The following is an 18,245-nucleotide window of genomic DNA, read 5'->3' on the forward strand; positions in this document are numbered from 1 at the left end:
GCATTCAGCAAATGAAACAAATGTATTAGACAGTGGTGCCAATTTGAAAGAATAACAATGCAATCATAAATGAAACACTGAAGACTTTAGTAACAATATAAAACTAAACAAAAAGTGTGTATTTGGCTATTAAACATATTCAAGACAATAATGATAATAGATTCATGCATAGTTTAGTGCATTTATAAGGCTCATTCACCCCTCAAGGAAGGTTCCTTGATGTTGGTGAGGGGCTCTTGATTTAGGGAATTGGATCTGTGCTCCAGTTCCCCGAATTAAGCCTGAATGCCTTCCACATCCCCCCCAGGCGCTGTATAATCCTCCGGGTTTAGCGCTTCCCCTTGATTATAATAATAATAAGGCTCATTCAAAATAAAAACTATAAGCCTCACGCTCTGATTTGTGTACTGCAACTTGTATCACTAAATTTTACAAACGAAATTTGCGAAGGCTTCAGTGCTAAGCATGTTGAATGTGAGAGTATGCATTATTTTTTCATATCTTCAAGGCTTTGTTCAAATTCAGTTACCCCTATTTATACTTTTTGACTTGTAAATATATAGACAGCTTAATTAAAGGAGGTAATTTTTTTGTCAGGTAATGTCACCTTATATTGTAGGACTTTACTCTAAAATTAAAGAATATCTATCTTACCAAAATCAGCATTTAATAATTAGCCATGTATGTTCTTTTGTGATGTATGAACAGTCCTCTTTGTACTGAAGACTGTTCTGCGGTTGACATTCCTTCCATTGGAGATATGTCTTTCTTGAAAGGTCTTGGTAACATGCGTGTTCTCCCTGACTCTGGAACTATAGGATGACAGGGGATTCTAGGGCATTCATTAATGTTAAAATATGCTAATTAACAAGAGTTTTATAAGAGAAAAACAGACAAATTAGTAAAGATGCATGCATTTTAATTAGTATTTAAAAGTATGAGAATAAACAAAGCTGATATTTCTGTTAACCAATATGCATACTTGCTCATTCATTGAAAAACTTACTAAATTGACAAAATATTAATGCCTAACCTTTGAAATAAATATTACAAATTTATCACTTTCTATCATCAAAAATTTAAATTGTGAAGCCTATAACACACTATGACCCTTGCATGTTTTAGTGCACTTGCTGAACATATTATTAATACATTCATGGGGGAGTGCTAAATCTGTAGGAGTCATCCAACACCTGAGCAAAGGGAGGCAAGTAGATTCAGTCTAAGGAAAGGGGAAGGGGATTGCTCAGTCTTTGCATCAAGGGACCTTCAACCTTGGTGTTACATTACACATTTGCATAATTGACATTAGTGGGTTTATAATTAACATCTTCACTTTCTCCCATTTAGATCTACGTTCCTGACACCAATGTCGCTCACGGAGAGCTATGTTTTAATCACAGCACCCTCAAATATGCTATGAGCTTTAAATTTTGGCCTAGAAATGAGATAATGGGGTTGTTTGACGAGTGTGCACAGTGTAAAACAAAACAAAAAAACTCCTGCCCCCACACTGCATGATGAGAACAGCTAATTTCTAATCTTGTGTTTGATTTAAGCTAGCAACTCTGAGGCATTTTCTGTTTCCTGGTATCAGATGATAGAATGTAAGACATACTAGTGAAATTCTCGTAGGTTTCAGACCAAAAGTATCTTGAAATTTGCCTTAAAGTGGCAAAAATATTTCAATTTTGGCAATTTTCCTGAGGAAGGGTAGGGCCTTCTCATCTCCCCTAGCCTGTCCTCTTCAAGGGGGGCTCCTTGGCATGGTGAAGAGGCTCTTCGTCTGAGGAATTAGCCCTGTCGGTCTTCTTCCTCAGACCGAACCTAATTACCCCCCATTCTCCCCTCCCCTATCCCATCCTCCCCTTTTTCCATTCCTCCTCCTCCTCTTCACCCCTCCCTTTTGCCTTTCCTCTTTTTGGCCTTTGGGATTTCTCCCACAGGCGCGCTAATTCCTAGGTAGGGGAAAGGACACCGGGGTCCATCCCATTCCGTTGAGGTTCTTGGCGGTGGCGTAGTTTGCCGTGGAATCTGGATTGCCTGGGGATGTTCCGATCCCTCTCCAGTATCCCGGAGTAGCTTTGGGTGTCTTTCGGGCGACGGGTGTATCTCTGGAAGCCACCTTTCGGATTCCGGGGGTGGTGGCCGAAGGAGGTATGCTTTGTGGTGGATATCCGGCCGCCCTCTCTTTTGTCCACCGAGGTAGCTCGGCAGATGTGAGGTTGCTATCCCGGATTGCTGGTTTACTGGCATGAAGGGTAGGGTATGGCACGGGTTCCATGCTGCATCTGCGCTACTAGCGGTGCTGAGGTCCTCTTGGGCGCGGAGGGAGATTTCCGGCCCTTTCATTCCTCCTGGGAACTATTCCTCCCCGCTCCCCTCTTTTTTTATTCTTTTTTTTTATTTTTATTTTCTTTTCTTCTTTCTTTCTTTTTTCTTAAAAACAAAAAGCAAAGGAGTAACCTAACCATGGCAGCCCTAGTCCATGAACCCACTACCCCCGGGCCCCTTCTTGATACCGCACCCCATTCTGACCCTGCCTTGTGTTTAGACCACTCTTCGGACACTCCTGATGCCCCTGTACCTCTTGCTGGTGCTGTTTCCTCACCCGTTTCAGGTACCGGGGCTTCAACTGACTCCTTCAATTTGTCTGAACTCCGCTCTCCTTTGACTATGCTTCCGGCTTCTCCCTCTACGGTACGGCAATTTTCGAATCGCCCGCCCATTTCACGCCGGACCAACTCCGGTCCTACTCCTAAACGCCAACGTCAATCTCCTGATGATGCTCCTTCGTTACCTTCCCATTCTATTCGGAAAAGACCGACACGCCAAGCACTCCCCCTCCACGCTGTTTCGGACCACACAATAGACTAAATTCTTTACTTTAAGCCCGACTTCTTTTTCTGCCTACCTTTCTGACCATAGTATTGGCAAAGCGCTCCTGCGTCATGTTGGTAGAGATATTTCATTTCACGCTCTCAAGAGCGGTATGCGCATCGTCACTGTCCAGAATGCTACCCAAGCTCATGATCTTTCTCTCCTTTCGAATATCGATACTACTCCTATCACTATTGAAAAACATCTTTCTCTCAATTCATGTAGTGGTACTGTCATTCTGCCCCTACCATAGTCCAACAGAATTTCCAGTCATGTGGCAATGACATTTTTGAACAGCTGGAACTCCAGGATCTCCCAATCCTCAAAGTAGACACTTATGTCCTTCCTGGCCGAGGGCGGAGACGTTACCCTTGCAATGTGGCTCGTTTAACTTTTGACAGCCGAGAACTCCCGTCCTCTGTATATGTCGCGGGACATCGGTTACAAGTTCGAAAGGTGATACCTACACTGCAACAATGTAGAAATTGCTGGCGTTTTGGTCACCCAGCGAAATATTGCAGATCTATGGCCGAATGCCCAGTCTGTGGTGCTGACGACCATTCTAATACATCTTGCAGTCAACCTCCATCTTGCCTTAATTGTAATGAAGCTCACCCTTCGTACTCCCGCCGTTGCCAGGTCTACTTAAATGAACGTGAAATCCGTTGCCTCAAAGAGGCAGAAGGTCTCCCTTATGCTATGGCAGTTACTCATCTCCGCCTCCAAGGGAGACTACCCCATGTTTCTTATTCTCGTGTTTCCAAACATCCCCCCACTTCTGGGGTCTCATCTTCTGCAGCCTCCTCTGTTATTACCCCTCCCATAGCCACTACGGCATCTAATCCTTTTGCTGTCCTTGGCTCTGACGTCCCGACTACAACTCAGTCTGTTCTCACATCTTCGCGTCCTTCCTCACAAGCCCCAGTATCGACAAGACCTCGTACGACACCTAATACCAATCGCCCCTCTACTCAGAAGTCCAAAAAATCCACATTGCTCAAATCTTCTTTGCCCCTTCCTTCCCTTCTTCCACCTCCACACTTTACCTTTCCAGTCTCTGTACCTAGTTCTTCCCCTCTCTCTGGCTCTATTACAAGTGTGGAGATTCACCCTCCTCCTCGTACTATGCCTTCCACCCCCGTCCCCTCCCAAGTTTCTCCCTCTTCTGCCACCTCCCAGGTTTCTGCCTCTTCTGTCCCCCCCCCCCACACTTCATCTCCAGTCCCTTACACTCTTCCCTCCCCCTCTACTTTGGTACAGTCCATTACTGTCCCAATCTTTACTCACCCTCCTCCTCCTATCTCCAATATGGTCTCCCATACATCTTTGAATTCAGAAACACTTGAAGCCATTTCAAAATATATTGCAGAGACTAAACCTTCCATGGACACTGATTCACTTCCTGTTCCTTCTCTTCCCTCTCCTCCATCTTCACAACCCCATTCTTCGCAACGCTCCGTTCCTTCGCTACTTGAACGTCTTCCAATGCCACCACACGTTGACTTTTCTAACCCCTCTAGTCCGTAGGTGCCTTTACCTACAGATTCCTGGTATTTTCTTCATCGCCAATCATGGCCTATTTACAGTGGAATATCCACGGCCTCAGGGGTAATCGGGGTGAGCTTCAGATGTTGCTTTCCAGGTTTTCCCCTGTTGGTGCTTGCTTACAAGAACCAAAATTACACTCGGCTGTTTTCCAACCTATCTCAGGCTATAATTTATTGTATTCTTCGGATCCTTTCTCAGATGGGACCTTTAATGAAAGTGCCCTTCTTCTACGCAATGATATTCCGTTCTGTCAACTATTTGTCCATACCTCGCTGCATTACACTGCAGCCCATATCCACTTGAATAAGTGATTTACAATATGTTCTTTATATCTCTCCTTCTCGGGCATTTTCTATCCCAGACTTTGCCTTTCTTGTTTCATCCTTACCACCACCACTTCTGTTACTTGGTGATTTTAATGCCCACCATTTCCTCTGGGGGGGGTCTCATTGTGACTCACGTGGCATCCAGTTGGAGGCTTTTCTCGCCTCTCGCCCCCTCCATGTTTTAAATACGGGTTCTCCCACCCATTTTGATCCTCGTACTCATACTCTCTCTTGCATCGATCTATCAGTCTGCTCTTCCTCCACTGCACTAGACTTCACCTGGTCTGTTCTACCAGACTTACATGACAGCGATCATTTTCCGATCATTCTTACTTCTCCTTCCTATTCACCACCTTTCCGTAGCCCTCGCTGGCAATTTGATCGGGCAAATTGGGATCTTTACTCACACCTCACTGCTTTTAGTGAGGTTCCTTCTTCATCCTCCATTGATGAGCTCCTACACATCTACTCGACGTCAGTTTATACCGCAGCTTCTCATTCTATACCCCAAACCTCAGGCAGGCATTCTCAGAAGTGTGTGCCTTGGTGGTCTCCTGTTTGTGCTCGTGCAGTACGTTTGAAACGTGCTGCATGGGGCAGGTACTGGTACAATAGAACCGCTGAGAGACTTCTTGATTTTAAGCAGAAGCGTGCGATCGCTCGCTGTGTCATCCGTGAATCTAAACACACTTGTTGGCGAGACTATGTTTCCACCATCACCTCTGCTTCTTCTATGAGTGCAGCCTGGAAAAAAGTGAGGAAATTGAGTGGTAAATACTCTCCTGACCCGGCTCCTGTTCTACGGGTCGCTGGTGTTGATGTAGCAAACCCTCTCGACGTTGCCATTGAACTTGGCACACATCTGGTCCGTATTTCCCGAGGGCTCCATCTATGCCCCTCGTTTCTTTCCTCAAAGTCTGCCAGAGAGTTAGTACCCTTGGACTTTTCTTCTCTCAGAGAAGAACAGTATAATGTGCCTTTTACACTTCAAGAACTGGAGGCAACGCTCTCAGCTTGCCATTCATCGGCAGCTGGGCCTGACGTCATTCATATTCGTATGTTACATTTACATCGGTCAGCCCTTGTAGTCCTCTTACACCTCTTCAATCTTATTTGGGCACAAGGAGTTCTTCCCCAGCTGTGGAAATCTGCCATTGTTCTCCCTTTCCGCAAACCGGGTACTACAGGACATGATGCCTCCCACTATCGCCCCATCGCTCTTACTAGTGCAGTTTGCAAAAGTGATGGAACGTCTCGTAAATCGACGTTTAATGTGGTATTTAGAGACACACAACAGTCTCTCCGCTAGTCAATATGGCTTTCGTAAGGGTCGTTCTACCATAGACCCCTTACTACGTTTGGATACGTATGTTCGTAATGCCTTTGCGAATAATCACTCAGTTATTGCCATATTTTTTGACCTTGAGAAGGCATATGACACAACTTGGAGGTATAATATTTTGGCCCAGGCCCATTCCTTAGGCCTCCGAGGCAATCTACCATCCTTCCTTAAGAACTTTTTAACTGACAGACATTTCCGTGTTCGAGTCAATAATGTTCTTTCCCCGGACTTCGTCCAAGCTGAAGGTGTCCCTCAGGGATGTGTTCTAAGCACAACACTTTTTCTCCTTGCTATAAATGATTTGGCCTCTGTTCTTCCACCCAATATTTGGTCATCACTCTATGTTGATGACTTCGCTATTGCTTGTGCAGGCGCTGACTGTCACCTTATTGCAGTTTCTCTCCAGCATGCGGTCGACTGTGTTTCCACTTGGGCCACCACGCATGGGTTTAAATTTTCAAGTACCAAAACTCACCAAATTACTTTCACTAGACGCTCTGTTATCTCCAATCATCCTTTGTATCTCTATGGCTCCCGTATCCCCGAACGTGATAGTCAGGTTTCTAGGCCTTCTCTTTGACCGTCGGTTATTCTGGAAACCTCACATTACCTCTCTGAAGGCAACTTGTCACAGCCAGCTAAACTTTCTTAAAACCCTTGCTCATCTTTCATGGGGAGCTGATCGTCGAACTCTGCTTCGCCTACATTCAGCCCTCGTTTTATCGAAACTCGATTATGGTGACCAGATTTATTCCGCGGCCTCTCCTGCTACTCTCTCTAGCCTTAACTCTATCCATCACCAAGGATTACGTTTGTGCCTTGGTGCTTTTCGCTCTTCCCCTGTTGAGAGCCTCTATACAGAAGCGAATGTTCCATCCTTATCTGATCGCCATGATGCCCATTGCCTTCGCTACTATGTACGCTCTCACGATCTACACAATCCTTCCATTTATAGAATGGTCACCGATATTAGTAGACATTCTTTATTCGTTCGCCACCCCTGTTTGCTCCGTCCCTTTTCTCTTCGCCTACATTCACTCTTGTCTTCCCTTCAGTTACCACCTTTATATGTTCATGTAGCATCTCACTTTTCCCTACCCCCCTGGGAAGTTCCAGCTGTTCGGGTCTGTTCTTTCTCACTCACTTGCTCGAAAGCTCAACTGCCTATGGTGGCTTCCTGCTCTTTTTCTTGATCACTTCCACTCCCATTCTCATGCCACCGCTGTGTACACAGATGGCTCTAAGTCTTCAGACGGCGTCGGATTCGCAGCAGTGTTTCCGGACAGCGTCGTGCGGGGGCATTTACTATCTTCAGCTAGCATTTTTACTGCTGAACTGTATGCCATTCTTGCAGCACTTATTCGTATCGCATCTATGCCTGTGTCATCATTTGTAGTAGTCTCAGACTCCCTTAGTGCTCTACAGGCTATACGGAAATTTGATACATCTCATCCCCTAGTTCTCCGTATCCAACTTTGGCTACGCCATATCTCTACCAAACATAAAGATATTGTTTTTTGTTGGGTCCCTGGTCATGTCGACGTACAGGGCAATGAACAGGCAGACACTGCTGCGCGGTCAGCAGTACATGACCTACCGATTTCCTATCGAGGTGTTCCATTTCTGGACTATTTTGCTGCAATAGCTACCCACCTTTGCACCCATTGGCAACAACGTTGGTCAACTCTGCTCGGTAACAAGCTTCATTCTATTAAACCGAGCATAGGTTACTGGCCGTCTTCTTGTCATCAGTGCCGAGGTTGGGAGACCACTCTCTCCCGCCTTCGCATTGGCCACACTAGTCTTATTCATGGGTATCTCATGGAGAGGCACCCTGTTCCTCTCTGTGAGCAGTGTCAAGTTCCAGTATCGATTAGCCACATTGTTAGACTGCCCTCTCTATCAACGAGCACGCAGAATTTACCTCCAACGTCGTCTTCGTTCTACTACTCTCTCTTTACCTTCCCTTCTTGCTGATGGACCCTCCTTTAATCCTGACTCTCTCATTGACTTCTTGACAACGACTGATTTACTCCACAAACTCTGATGATACTTTTTGCACTCCCCTCAGCCCTTTCTAGTTCAGTCTCTTGCTGCCCTTTACCCTTTCACCATCCACTACCCCGCTGTTATCCGTAACCTATTACTCATCCATCTCCCTTTTGCCACCTGATGCCCTCGCTTCCTTCCTGCCCTGCAGCGCTGTATAGTCCTTGTGGCTTAGAGCTTCTTTTTGATTATAATAATAAAAATCCCCTAGCCTGTTGTATGATAGGTTTGCTTCAACTATTGAGATAGCTTAAACTATGACCAACCATTCCTGGTTATATTTTATTAGCCGAGAAATAAGGTAAAGTTGTTCTTGTGTGTGTGATGGATTCAAAATGGAGGGCAAGTGTTATAAAGGCAAGGCCTGGGAATGTGATTAATAAACAAAGGAAACTGCTTTAATAGCCGGAATGCCTATATTGTTTATTCTGGACTTGTCTTTATAAATTGGGATTTATTGAATTTTGTGTAAAACTGGCAAAATTACTGATGTATGTGCACTTTATAGGGTAGTCCTGATAGTTGAATGGGCAGTTTCTTGTGCATAATCAATAGAATAGAAGGTATACTAGCAAAATAGTTAGGAACTGAGCAAAGGCACTAGCTTTTTTTCAAAATAGGCCTTGAAATGGACAAAACTGCTGATGTGTAAATCATGTCCAGACTTTCAACTTTGTGCCTGTGTAATTCTCTACCATTTCACAAGAAAATATATATATTTTTTAAATGGCAGCACTGTCAATATGTTTAATATTTTTTTTTTTTTTTGGGGGATGGGGGGATGACAATGGAAGGGGTTAAAGTTACTGATTACAAAATTTCTTAGCTAATTTCAAATATCTTTTTTCTATTAGTACTTTTTGAGTTTTTTCTTTCCTCTCACTTACCAATTATCCAACTTGTATCATTTAGGTCTTAATGATTTTGTTTTCTTTAACAATATGAGCATCTTTAATGAGCTATTACTAGGACTCTACCTGGAGGTTGTTCCAAGGGTCAATGCCCTCACTGCCCAGTCCTTGACGAGGCCTCCTGGTGTATCAGGGCCTGATCAGCTAGGCTGTTACTGCTTAGGACCTTTTTGGTTCAGTTTTTAAATATGTAAATTAATATCCAGTACTCAAGTTTTTCTTTTTTTTCAGCAGTATAATTGACAAACTGATAATTAATACAGTATATCAGTTCACTGAAGTATATATTCTGCCATACTGACATGCTTAGATCTGCATGCCATCCTCAAACATTTTCTTTTTTTTCTCTAGTGCCAGCTCAATCCAAGCTACTTTTCATTCAGATTTTATAACTTCATATCCCTGACAAACAAACACTACTTGTTCCATGTACAGTAGTATGCTCTTACTGCCTCACTCCACTGCCAACATTTTGAATTTGAACATTACAAATATTTACAGAAAAATATGCAGCTTTAGCATTACTCTCCTTAAACCTAACTTTCTTTTTTATTAGTAGGTACTGAACATTATGCAAAAAGTGCAATATTACTTGCTATAAATTTTTTTGTACATAAATTGTAATCTAGTAAATGAAGCTAGACTGCTGTCAGTGTAACTGCATAAGTAGGCTAAGACTAAATAATGCAATGAAGCTGGAGATTACACCACTGAAAAATTATTCAATTAAACAATTTTGGTTATTTTGGTTAGTATACAATTTTCAATGATATAATATTTTACTTGGTAATAAATTATGGCTGAATTTTACTGCAATAATTTTTTATACTTATATATATACATACATTAACAAGTTAGATACACCATAATTTAATATAAATACATCATGATACCAGGCACGTGCTTAAGGATTAATTGTAACAAGAATAAAGTAATCATGCTATAAATAATGATGATTTATACAGCAAAGTTTGTACTGTATATACTTGAATATAGCTCACTTTAAGTATCAACACCTGAAACCCATTCTCTTTGCTGACGACACGACTTATGTCATCTCCCACCCTAATCTTGCCACCCTCAACACCACTGTTAACGAGGAGCTGCTCAAAATATCGACTTGGATGACGGCCAATAAACTTACACTTAACACCGGCAAAACCTACTATATTATGTTTGGTAGCAGAGCAGGTGTTACGCAACTTAACATTAAGATCGACAACACTCTAATTGCCAGACATAATGAGGGCAAATTCCTTGGCCTATACCTCGACAGCAACCTAAATTTCAGCACCCATATCCAACACATAACAAAAAAAGTATCCAAAATGGTGGGGATCCTCTCCAAGATACGATACTACGTACCGCAAACTGCCCTTCTCATACTATACCATTCACTTATACAATATCCATACCTCACCTATGCTATCTGTGCTTGGGGTTCAACTGCAGCAACACACCTAGAGCCAATAATAACCCAACAAAAAGCCGCAGTAAGAATAATCACTAAATCCCATCCCTGGCAACACACTCCCCCACTCTTCATAGATCTAAACTTACTCCCTGTTCAGAACATCCACACTTACTACTGTGTAATCTATATCTACAGGACCTTAAATTCCAATATTAACCTTGACCTAAAATGCTTTCTGATAGTTGTGACAGGATCCACAGGCATAACACCAGACACAAACATCTCTATGACATTCCCCGTGTTCGACTAAACCTTTACAAAAATTCAATGTATTTCAAAGGACCTAAAATCTGGAACATCCTACCTGAAAACTCTAGAACTGCAGACACACTCATCACTTTCAAAACTATAGTTAGAAAACTTCTTATCTCCCTAATCCACCCCGACAACTAACTACATGATAACCACCTGGTGGTTCACAATTACATTCACTCACCCACTGACTATAAACCCAGAAATACTAATCTTAATCTTAAAATAATAAATCCTAACTAGTCATAAGTTTGCCTATGATACTCAAATATAGACACCTTGTATTGTGCCAAAACAAAAGCATTCACATTGCTAAACTCACAAATTATGATGTAGTCACTTAGCCTTAATACCATAATCTGTAAGGATTTAATGTTAAGAATTAATCTAAGTCTGCTCGAAGTGCCTAGCCATGCTAGGTATCCTAGTGGCCCCACTCTGTAATTAGTATTTTATAACATGTAAACCACAAAATACCCAAAACCTGTAAACCCTACATTGTAACCATTATAGAGAATAAACTTGAATTGAATCAGTCCAATTGAATCCCTGATTTTTTTTTTCATAAAAATCCTTATTTTTTTATATACAGTCGAACCTTGGGTGTCGATTGCATTACTTGTCTAATAAATTCATTTCCGAATGAGGTGTTCAAGAAAAAAAAAATGTCCTGGTTTTCTTACATTCTCTTGGTTGTCAACAGACAAGTTTTCGTGTGTATGGAGTTTGCTGAAAAATGCCATCCAGACAAAGCAGTGACCATCCATCTCTCTAACATGTACAATGACAGTGTAATGTCTCAATTTAGACAAGTGTTAAAATGGAGCCTGAAATAAACCTCACTGGACAGGTTTTTAGTGAGACAAAAAACCAGTTAGCCAAAACAAGGTGTTAGTGGTGAAGAGAGACAAAGAAGAGAAACAACACCAGGACAGTTGCCTGACATATTAAAACAGTAACATACCCTCTCCTCTTCTCTACTTCCTGCTTCCAGTATGTCATTAGCTCTCCTCTGACAGGTAAAGGGCAGTTAAATTTTAATTTTCTGTACGGTATTTCCGTTAAATTTTCATTTAGTATTCATTTTTAGTTTCCCCTGTGAGGTATAATTTTACACATTGTTTTATGTAGTAGTACATTATGTATTAATATATTATTATATTGTCATTTGGGGTTTGGAACGGATAAATTCTATTTACATTATTCTTTACAGGAAAAACTGCTCTGGTTGTCAAATCGATATCTGGAACGAGTTAAATTTGAAAACTGAGGTTCCGCTGTATCAAGTCTACCTTATTTTTTAAAGAACAGCAATATTTGAGAATTAAAGCACTGTACTAGGTGCTTTCAGTGTTTTTCTATGAAACAAAAGAAAAAGGTAATCTCAAGTATGATGTTTTAAGTTTAGCCTAAGAAATACATATGATTAAAATAGTGAAACCAATCTCTAGTTGAGCTCATGTTATTTTGGAGTTTGCTCATATGACCTTGATATAATGTGGCTTATTCCATGACTGGCTCCATGAGTAGCTGAAGTTTACTCCATCTTTTATTACATGTCCCTAAAATTGTGGTCACATCTACAGTACCGTAATGGCTGGCCATCTTAGCATTTGAAATTTTCATGTGCTTGGCTTTGACATGTAGGAATTGTATTTGTGGTTAATGTAGAAATAAAGGAGGTTGCAAGTAAGGTGCTTAACATTTTGTTTAATTATATGTCGGCCATCTCCCACCAAGGCAGGGTGGCCTAAAAAAGAAACACTTTCACCATCATTCACACATAATCACTATCTTTACAGAGGTGCCCAGATATGACAATTTAGATGTCACTCCAAACAACCAATATCCCAAACCCCCTCCTTTAAGTGCAGACATTGTACTTCCCACCTCCAGGACTCAAGTTCAGCTAACCGGTTTCCCTGAATCCCTTCACAAAATATTACCCTGCTTACACTCGTCAGGTCTCAAAAACCATTCGTCTCCATTCATTCCTATCTAACATACACACACACACATGCCTACTGCATGTCCAGGCCCTTTGCACACAAAATCTCTTTTACCCCCTCCATCCTTTCCTATTATGACCCCTACCCTTCCTTCACCTCCACTACAGATTTGTACACCCTCCAAGTCATTCTATTTTGCTCCATTATCTCTAAATCACCAAACCACCTCAATAACCCCTCTTCAGCTCTCTGAATAATACTTTTTGTAATTCCACACTTCCTCCTAATTTTCACCATACGAATTCTCTGCATAATATTTACACCACACAATGACCTTAGACACGACATCTCCACTGCTTCCAGCTGCCTACTCGCTGCAGCATTCACAACCCATGCTTCACGCCCATATAAGAGTGTTGGTATCGCTCTACTCTTGTACATTCCCTTCTATGCCTCCACGGATAATGTTTTTCGCCTCTGCAAAAACAGTGATTATGTGTGAGTGAGGTGAAAGTGTTGAATGATGATAAAAGTATTTTCTTTTTGGGTCACCCTGCCTCGGTGGGAGACGGCCGACTTGTTAAAAAAAAAAAAAAAAAATACCTCAATGCATTACTCACTTTTTTTCCTTCATCAATTCTGTGGTTAACCTTGTCCTTCATAAACCCATCTGCTGACAAATCTACTCCCAAATATCTGAAAATCTCTAACTAAAATAAAACTCGAAACAAAGGATTCAAATTTGATAAAATTCAGAATGCACAGAATTTACAGCAGAGTTATAGAGGAGTGAACTATACTGAGAACAGCATCACTGAAGCAGATACTTTGGGCAGTTTGATATTGAAATGGCACATTTGTAAACTACTCACAGAATGAACCCCTCAAGGAAGGTTCCTTGATGCTGATGAGGGGCTCTTGATCTAGGAAATTGGATCTGTGCTTCAGTTCCCTGAATTGAGTCGGAATACCTTCCATCCCCTTCCCCCGCAGGCGCTGTATAATCCTACGGGTTTAGCGCTCCCCCATGATTGTAATTACATAATCACAGCATCAAGGGTTTGAAGTCATGGTAAATTGCTTATAATTGTGTCACTATGATACTGAGAGTCTTTCATGAAGGGACCTGAGTTAAAGCACACCACAGTCATGTTGGGGTGAGATTTGTCTGAAAAATCTACACTTTGGTCAGAGAAGATCATGCTGTCCTATGATTTACAGAAATATATCTAATTGGGAAAATTTTACTAGGCCAGCATAGTACTGTGGATAATGCACTGGTATAGTTTTAGGACTGGCTTGCCACTGGCTTGAACCCTCCATTTGTTGAGACTTTCGATAGCTTTAAGGTGAGATGGACAAATACACGAGTGGGAATGTATTAAATCTTAATAGCATGGACCAGTAGGTCTACTGTGCAGCTCTTCTATCAATGTTTTTATATTTTTATATAGGATTTAAAACACTAGTTTGGCAAAGTTATAGTTGAGGCGAGTACAGAAGGGCTACTGCAGTGATACACTATACAGGTCTCCCTCAACATTCACGTTTTCAGCTTTCGCGGGCTTCACACATTCGCGAATTCCCAACCGCCAAATTCCCAACCGCCAAATTACCAGCCACCAAATCATATTCAAGTTTCCCGCCACCTGCGAGTCCCTACTACCCTCCCTCCTACCCCCGCAGCTGGCAGCCAGCCCTCCCACCACTCGGTGTGGTGAGTGTTTTGTTTGTTCATTATTTGCTATTAAACTACAGTATAAATAATGTAAACCCATTCATGACTGCATATTGGAATGGCTATTCGGACAGGTATTGGACGGTGACATCATGTGTTTAGTCTTGAACACAGCAAAGAATCAAACATTTCTGCTACTGCTAATAATAACAATAGTAATAATAATAATAATAATAATACGATATAATTGAAGAAGGAAATTGTACAAAAATACGAGGGAGTGGTTGACACATCGTCAGTGTGACTTTGTTTATGCTGGAGTGAACATTAGTCTCCCTGCTCTTCCAAACATTGTTGGTGAGGGGCTCTTGATTTAGGGAATTGGATCTGTGCTCCAGTTCCTCGAATTAAGCCTGAATGCCTTCCACATCCATCCCCCCAGGCACTGTATAATCCTCCGGGTTTAGCGCTTCCCCCCTTGATTATAATAATAATAATAATAATCTTCCAAACATTTCACAATAATTCAGCGGTTGAGGCAGTGGTATTTAATAACATATATGTTATAAATAATAATAGTACATATTAATAACATGTATTATTATTATTAATAACATGTATGTTATTAAATACCACTGCCTCAATCGCTTCCTCACCAGCTGCCTCACCCACTGCCTCAGTCGCTGCTTCAACAGTTGCCTCAACAGCTGCCTCAACAGCTGCCTCAATCGCTTCCTCAACAGCTGCCTCACCCACTGCCTCAATCGCTGCCTCAACAGCTGCCTCAATCGCTTCCTCAACAACTGCCTCACCCACTGCCTCAACAGCTGCCTCAGTGACCACTGCCTCAATCGCTGCCTCAACAGCTGCCTCAATTGCTGCCTCAACAGCTGCCTCATGCACTGCCTCACCCACTGCCTCAATCGCTGCCTCAACAGCTGCCTCAATCGCTGCCTCAATCGCTGCCTCATGCACTGCCTCATGCACTGCCTCAACAGCTGCCTCACCCACTGCCTCAACAGCTGCCTCACCCACTGCCTCAATCGCTGTCTCAACAGCTGCCTCACCCACTGCCTCAATAGCTGCCTCAACCACTGCCTCAACCACTGCCTCAATCGCTGCCTCAACAGCTGCCTCAATCGCTGCCTCAACAGCTGCCTCAATAGCTGCCTCACCCACTGCCTCAATAGCTGCCTCAACAGCTGCCTCACCCACTGCCTCAATAGCTGCCTCAACCACTGCCTCAATTGCTGCCTCAACAGCTGCCTCAACCACTGCCTCAACCACTGCCTCAACAGCTGCCTCACCCACTGCCTCAATCGCTGCCTCACCCACTGCCACAATCGCTGCCTCAACAGCTGCCTCAATTGCTGCCTCAACCACTGCCTCAACCACTGCCTCTACCACTCCAGTCGCACTCAATCTACAAGTACCAAACACAATGAATTATTGTGAAATGTTTGGAAGAGCAGGGAGACTAATGCTCACTCCAGCATAAACAAAGCCACACTGACGATGTGTCAACCACTCCCTCGTATTTTTGTACAACTTCCTTCTTCAATTATATTTATTATTATTATTATTATTATTATTATTATTATTACTATTATTACTATTGTTATTATTAGCAGTAGCAGAAATGTTTGATTCTTTGCTGTGTTCAAGAGTAAACACATGTCACCGTCTAATACCTGTCCGAAAAACCATTCCAATATGCAGTCATGAATGGGTTTACATTATTTATACTGCAGTTTAATAGCAAATAATGAACAAACAAAACACTCACCACACTGAGGGGTGGGAGGGCTGGCTGCCAGTTGCGGGGGTAGGAGGGAGGGTAGTAGGGACTCGCAGGTGGCGGGAAACTTGAATATGATTTGGTGGCTGGGAATTTGGCGGTTGGGAATTCGCGAATGTGTGAAGCCCGCGAAAGCTGAAAACGTGAATGTTGAGGGAGACCTGTACTTACATTCTTCAGTACGTGGATTACAATTTATAAATTCAACCCTTCAGAAATATTACCCATGAATAAGTCAACCCCCTACTTTTTCCTAAATAACTGGCCTTAGAACCTATATTCGAGTATATACAGTAGATAAACAAGATAATCAAAGGTAATGGAAATGACCAAATAAAAAAAAATAAGAAATGTGAATGTAACATGCACAAATGATTTACTCACCGTGGACAAGGAGTGACATTGACACCTGAGACAGCTAAATTTTTAAAGTTTACAACTTTTTCATCGCCAATAATTAACCTATGGATACATCCTTCAAATCCCCTTGTATGAGCTCCTGCAGTCATTAGAGGAAAATCTGGTACTCCTCCTGTTGAAAAACAAAATTATTATCAGAGTAATACTGTGTACATGTATTTGTTATGCAGTTCAGTAAAATAATTAAACTATTTGATAAATTATATCAGTGCCTTAGTGCAGTAATAGATTTAATAATCCTCACCAATGTATATATTTCCATTTGCATTGAGCATATGAAGTACACCAGGGCTTTGTCCAAATACAGGTGAAGATGTGTCTAATTGTAATGAACCTTCCCGTTCTGTTCGTTTGACTATCAAAGTATGACGTTCTCCATTGTCTACACGCCCTGATGATCGGACCAAAGCAGGCCCATTTCCTAGTTCGTAGCTAAACTCCACATAACCTCTATTAACTGAAACAGAAAATTAAAATATATTTCCTCTAAAATACATACACGGTACAATATGTATTCATACAGTATGTACACTCAGGATATAGTGTAATCAGCACAGTATACTCAACATAATGTGTGTACTAGGTACTCAGTGTATATGTACTCTGCATAATGTGTGTATGGTCTTGATACACAGGGACTACTTGGCATCAACAGACAGAGCAGACACATTATAGTACATTTAAAAAGTACAGCCACTGATAACTCCACATCTGCATCAAAACAAGAATAACAGTGATCTTCCTCAGCTTAGTAGGGCCACATTAACCCTATTTGCAAAACTTGCAGGTCAACAAGCAAGAAAAAAATAAATTTTTCACGTTTTATGAGAAGCAACTACGATGTATGCCAAGAAATTTTTTAAAAGTTTGTTTTATGATATTTAACCCTTTACACTGTCTGTGCTGTAGTACTACAGGTTTGAGGTCACTGTCGGTGCCATAGTACTAAGCCATGAGCTCAGCTCACTCATATAAGCTGTGAGCGGTAAATTTGGGCCTAGATACGAGAAAATGGGTCTATGCGATAAGTGTGCACCACATAAAAAAAAATCCTGCAGAAAAAAAAATTGAAACAGTGTTATTGGTTCAAAACAACGACTTTGCAGTGTATTTTCACATAGTTTTTATGGTTGTATTCTTGGTTTCTTGGTCTCATTTTATAGAGTGAAAAATATACTGCAGAAATAGAGATGAATTTGATTGTTTCAGGACTGAAAATAGCTTGAAATTAAATCAAAGTAGCTGAATTTCAATTTTTGCAAATATTCAAGAGTAAACAAATCACGTCACTCATCCAATACAAGCCCAACTGGTGGGTCTAATGTGTGTTAACAAATGCGCTGATATAATTTATACAATTATTACAATATTGCATAACAGTAAATCTTCTACTGTTTGTGTGAATAAAAATTTTTTGTGTGAATATAAAATCAAAATGGAATTCATATGTAAAGCCTGAGAAAGCAACTAATGAATATAGGAAATGTTACTTTAGTGCCAGGAATGCCTGCACTGTTTACTCTGGACTCTGTTTTGAAGTTAGAATATTTTGAAATTTGTGTGAAATTGGCCAAATTTCCAACTTCTGATCACATTATTGGGTAGTTAAAATAGTTAA

At 41.5% G+C, this 18,245-nt stretch overlaps 1 protein-coding gene and 1 long non-coding RNA gene across 51 annotated transcripts in view; one reads left to right on the forward strand and one right to left on the reverse strand.

Moving 5' to 3' along the window:
• Window positions 1-6: 6 nt before the first annotated feature.
• On the forward strand, window positions 7-687 carry LOC138852331 (uncharacterized). The gene is made up of 2 exons (XR_011391647.1): window positions 7-189; window positions 362-687. It is a non-coding gene; the product is annotated as an uncharacterized lncRNA (long non-coding RNA).
• The window catches only part of trol (terribly reduced optic lobes), a 960,590-nt gene continuing 942,851 nt past the window's right edge, over window positions 507-18,245 (reverse strand). For all 50 annotated transcript variants that reach the window (XM_070082142.1, XM_070082177.1, XM_070082160.1 and 47 more), the window contains 3 exons: window positions 16,872-17,084; window positions 16,592-16,739; window positions 507-812 (listed from right to left, as the gene is read on the reverse strand). In XM_070082142.1, coding sequence (XP_069938243.1) covers window positions 674-812; window positions 16,592-16,739; window positions 16,872-17,084 — 500 coding nt within the window. In that variant the 3' untranslated portion in view covers window positions 507-673. The remainder of the gene's footprint in view (window positions 813-16,591; window positions 16,740-16,871; window positions 17,085-18,245) is intronic.

This window comes from Cherax quadricarinatus, chromosome 7 (genome assembly GCF_038502225.1).
Source record: "Cherax quadricarinatus isolate ZL_2023a chromosome 7, ASM3850222v1, whole genome shotgun sequence".
In the NCBI taxonomy this organism is placed as follows: Eukaryota; Metazoa; Arthropoda; class Malacostraca; order Decapoda; family Parastacidae; genus Cherax; species Cherax quadricarinatus.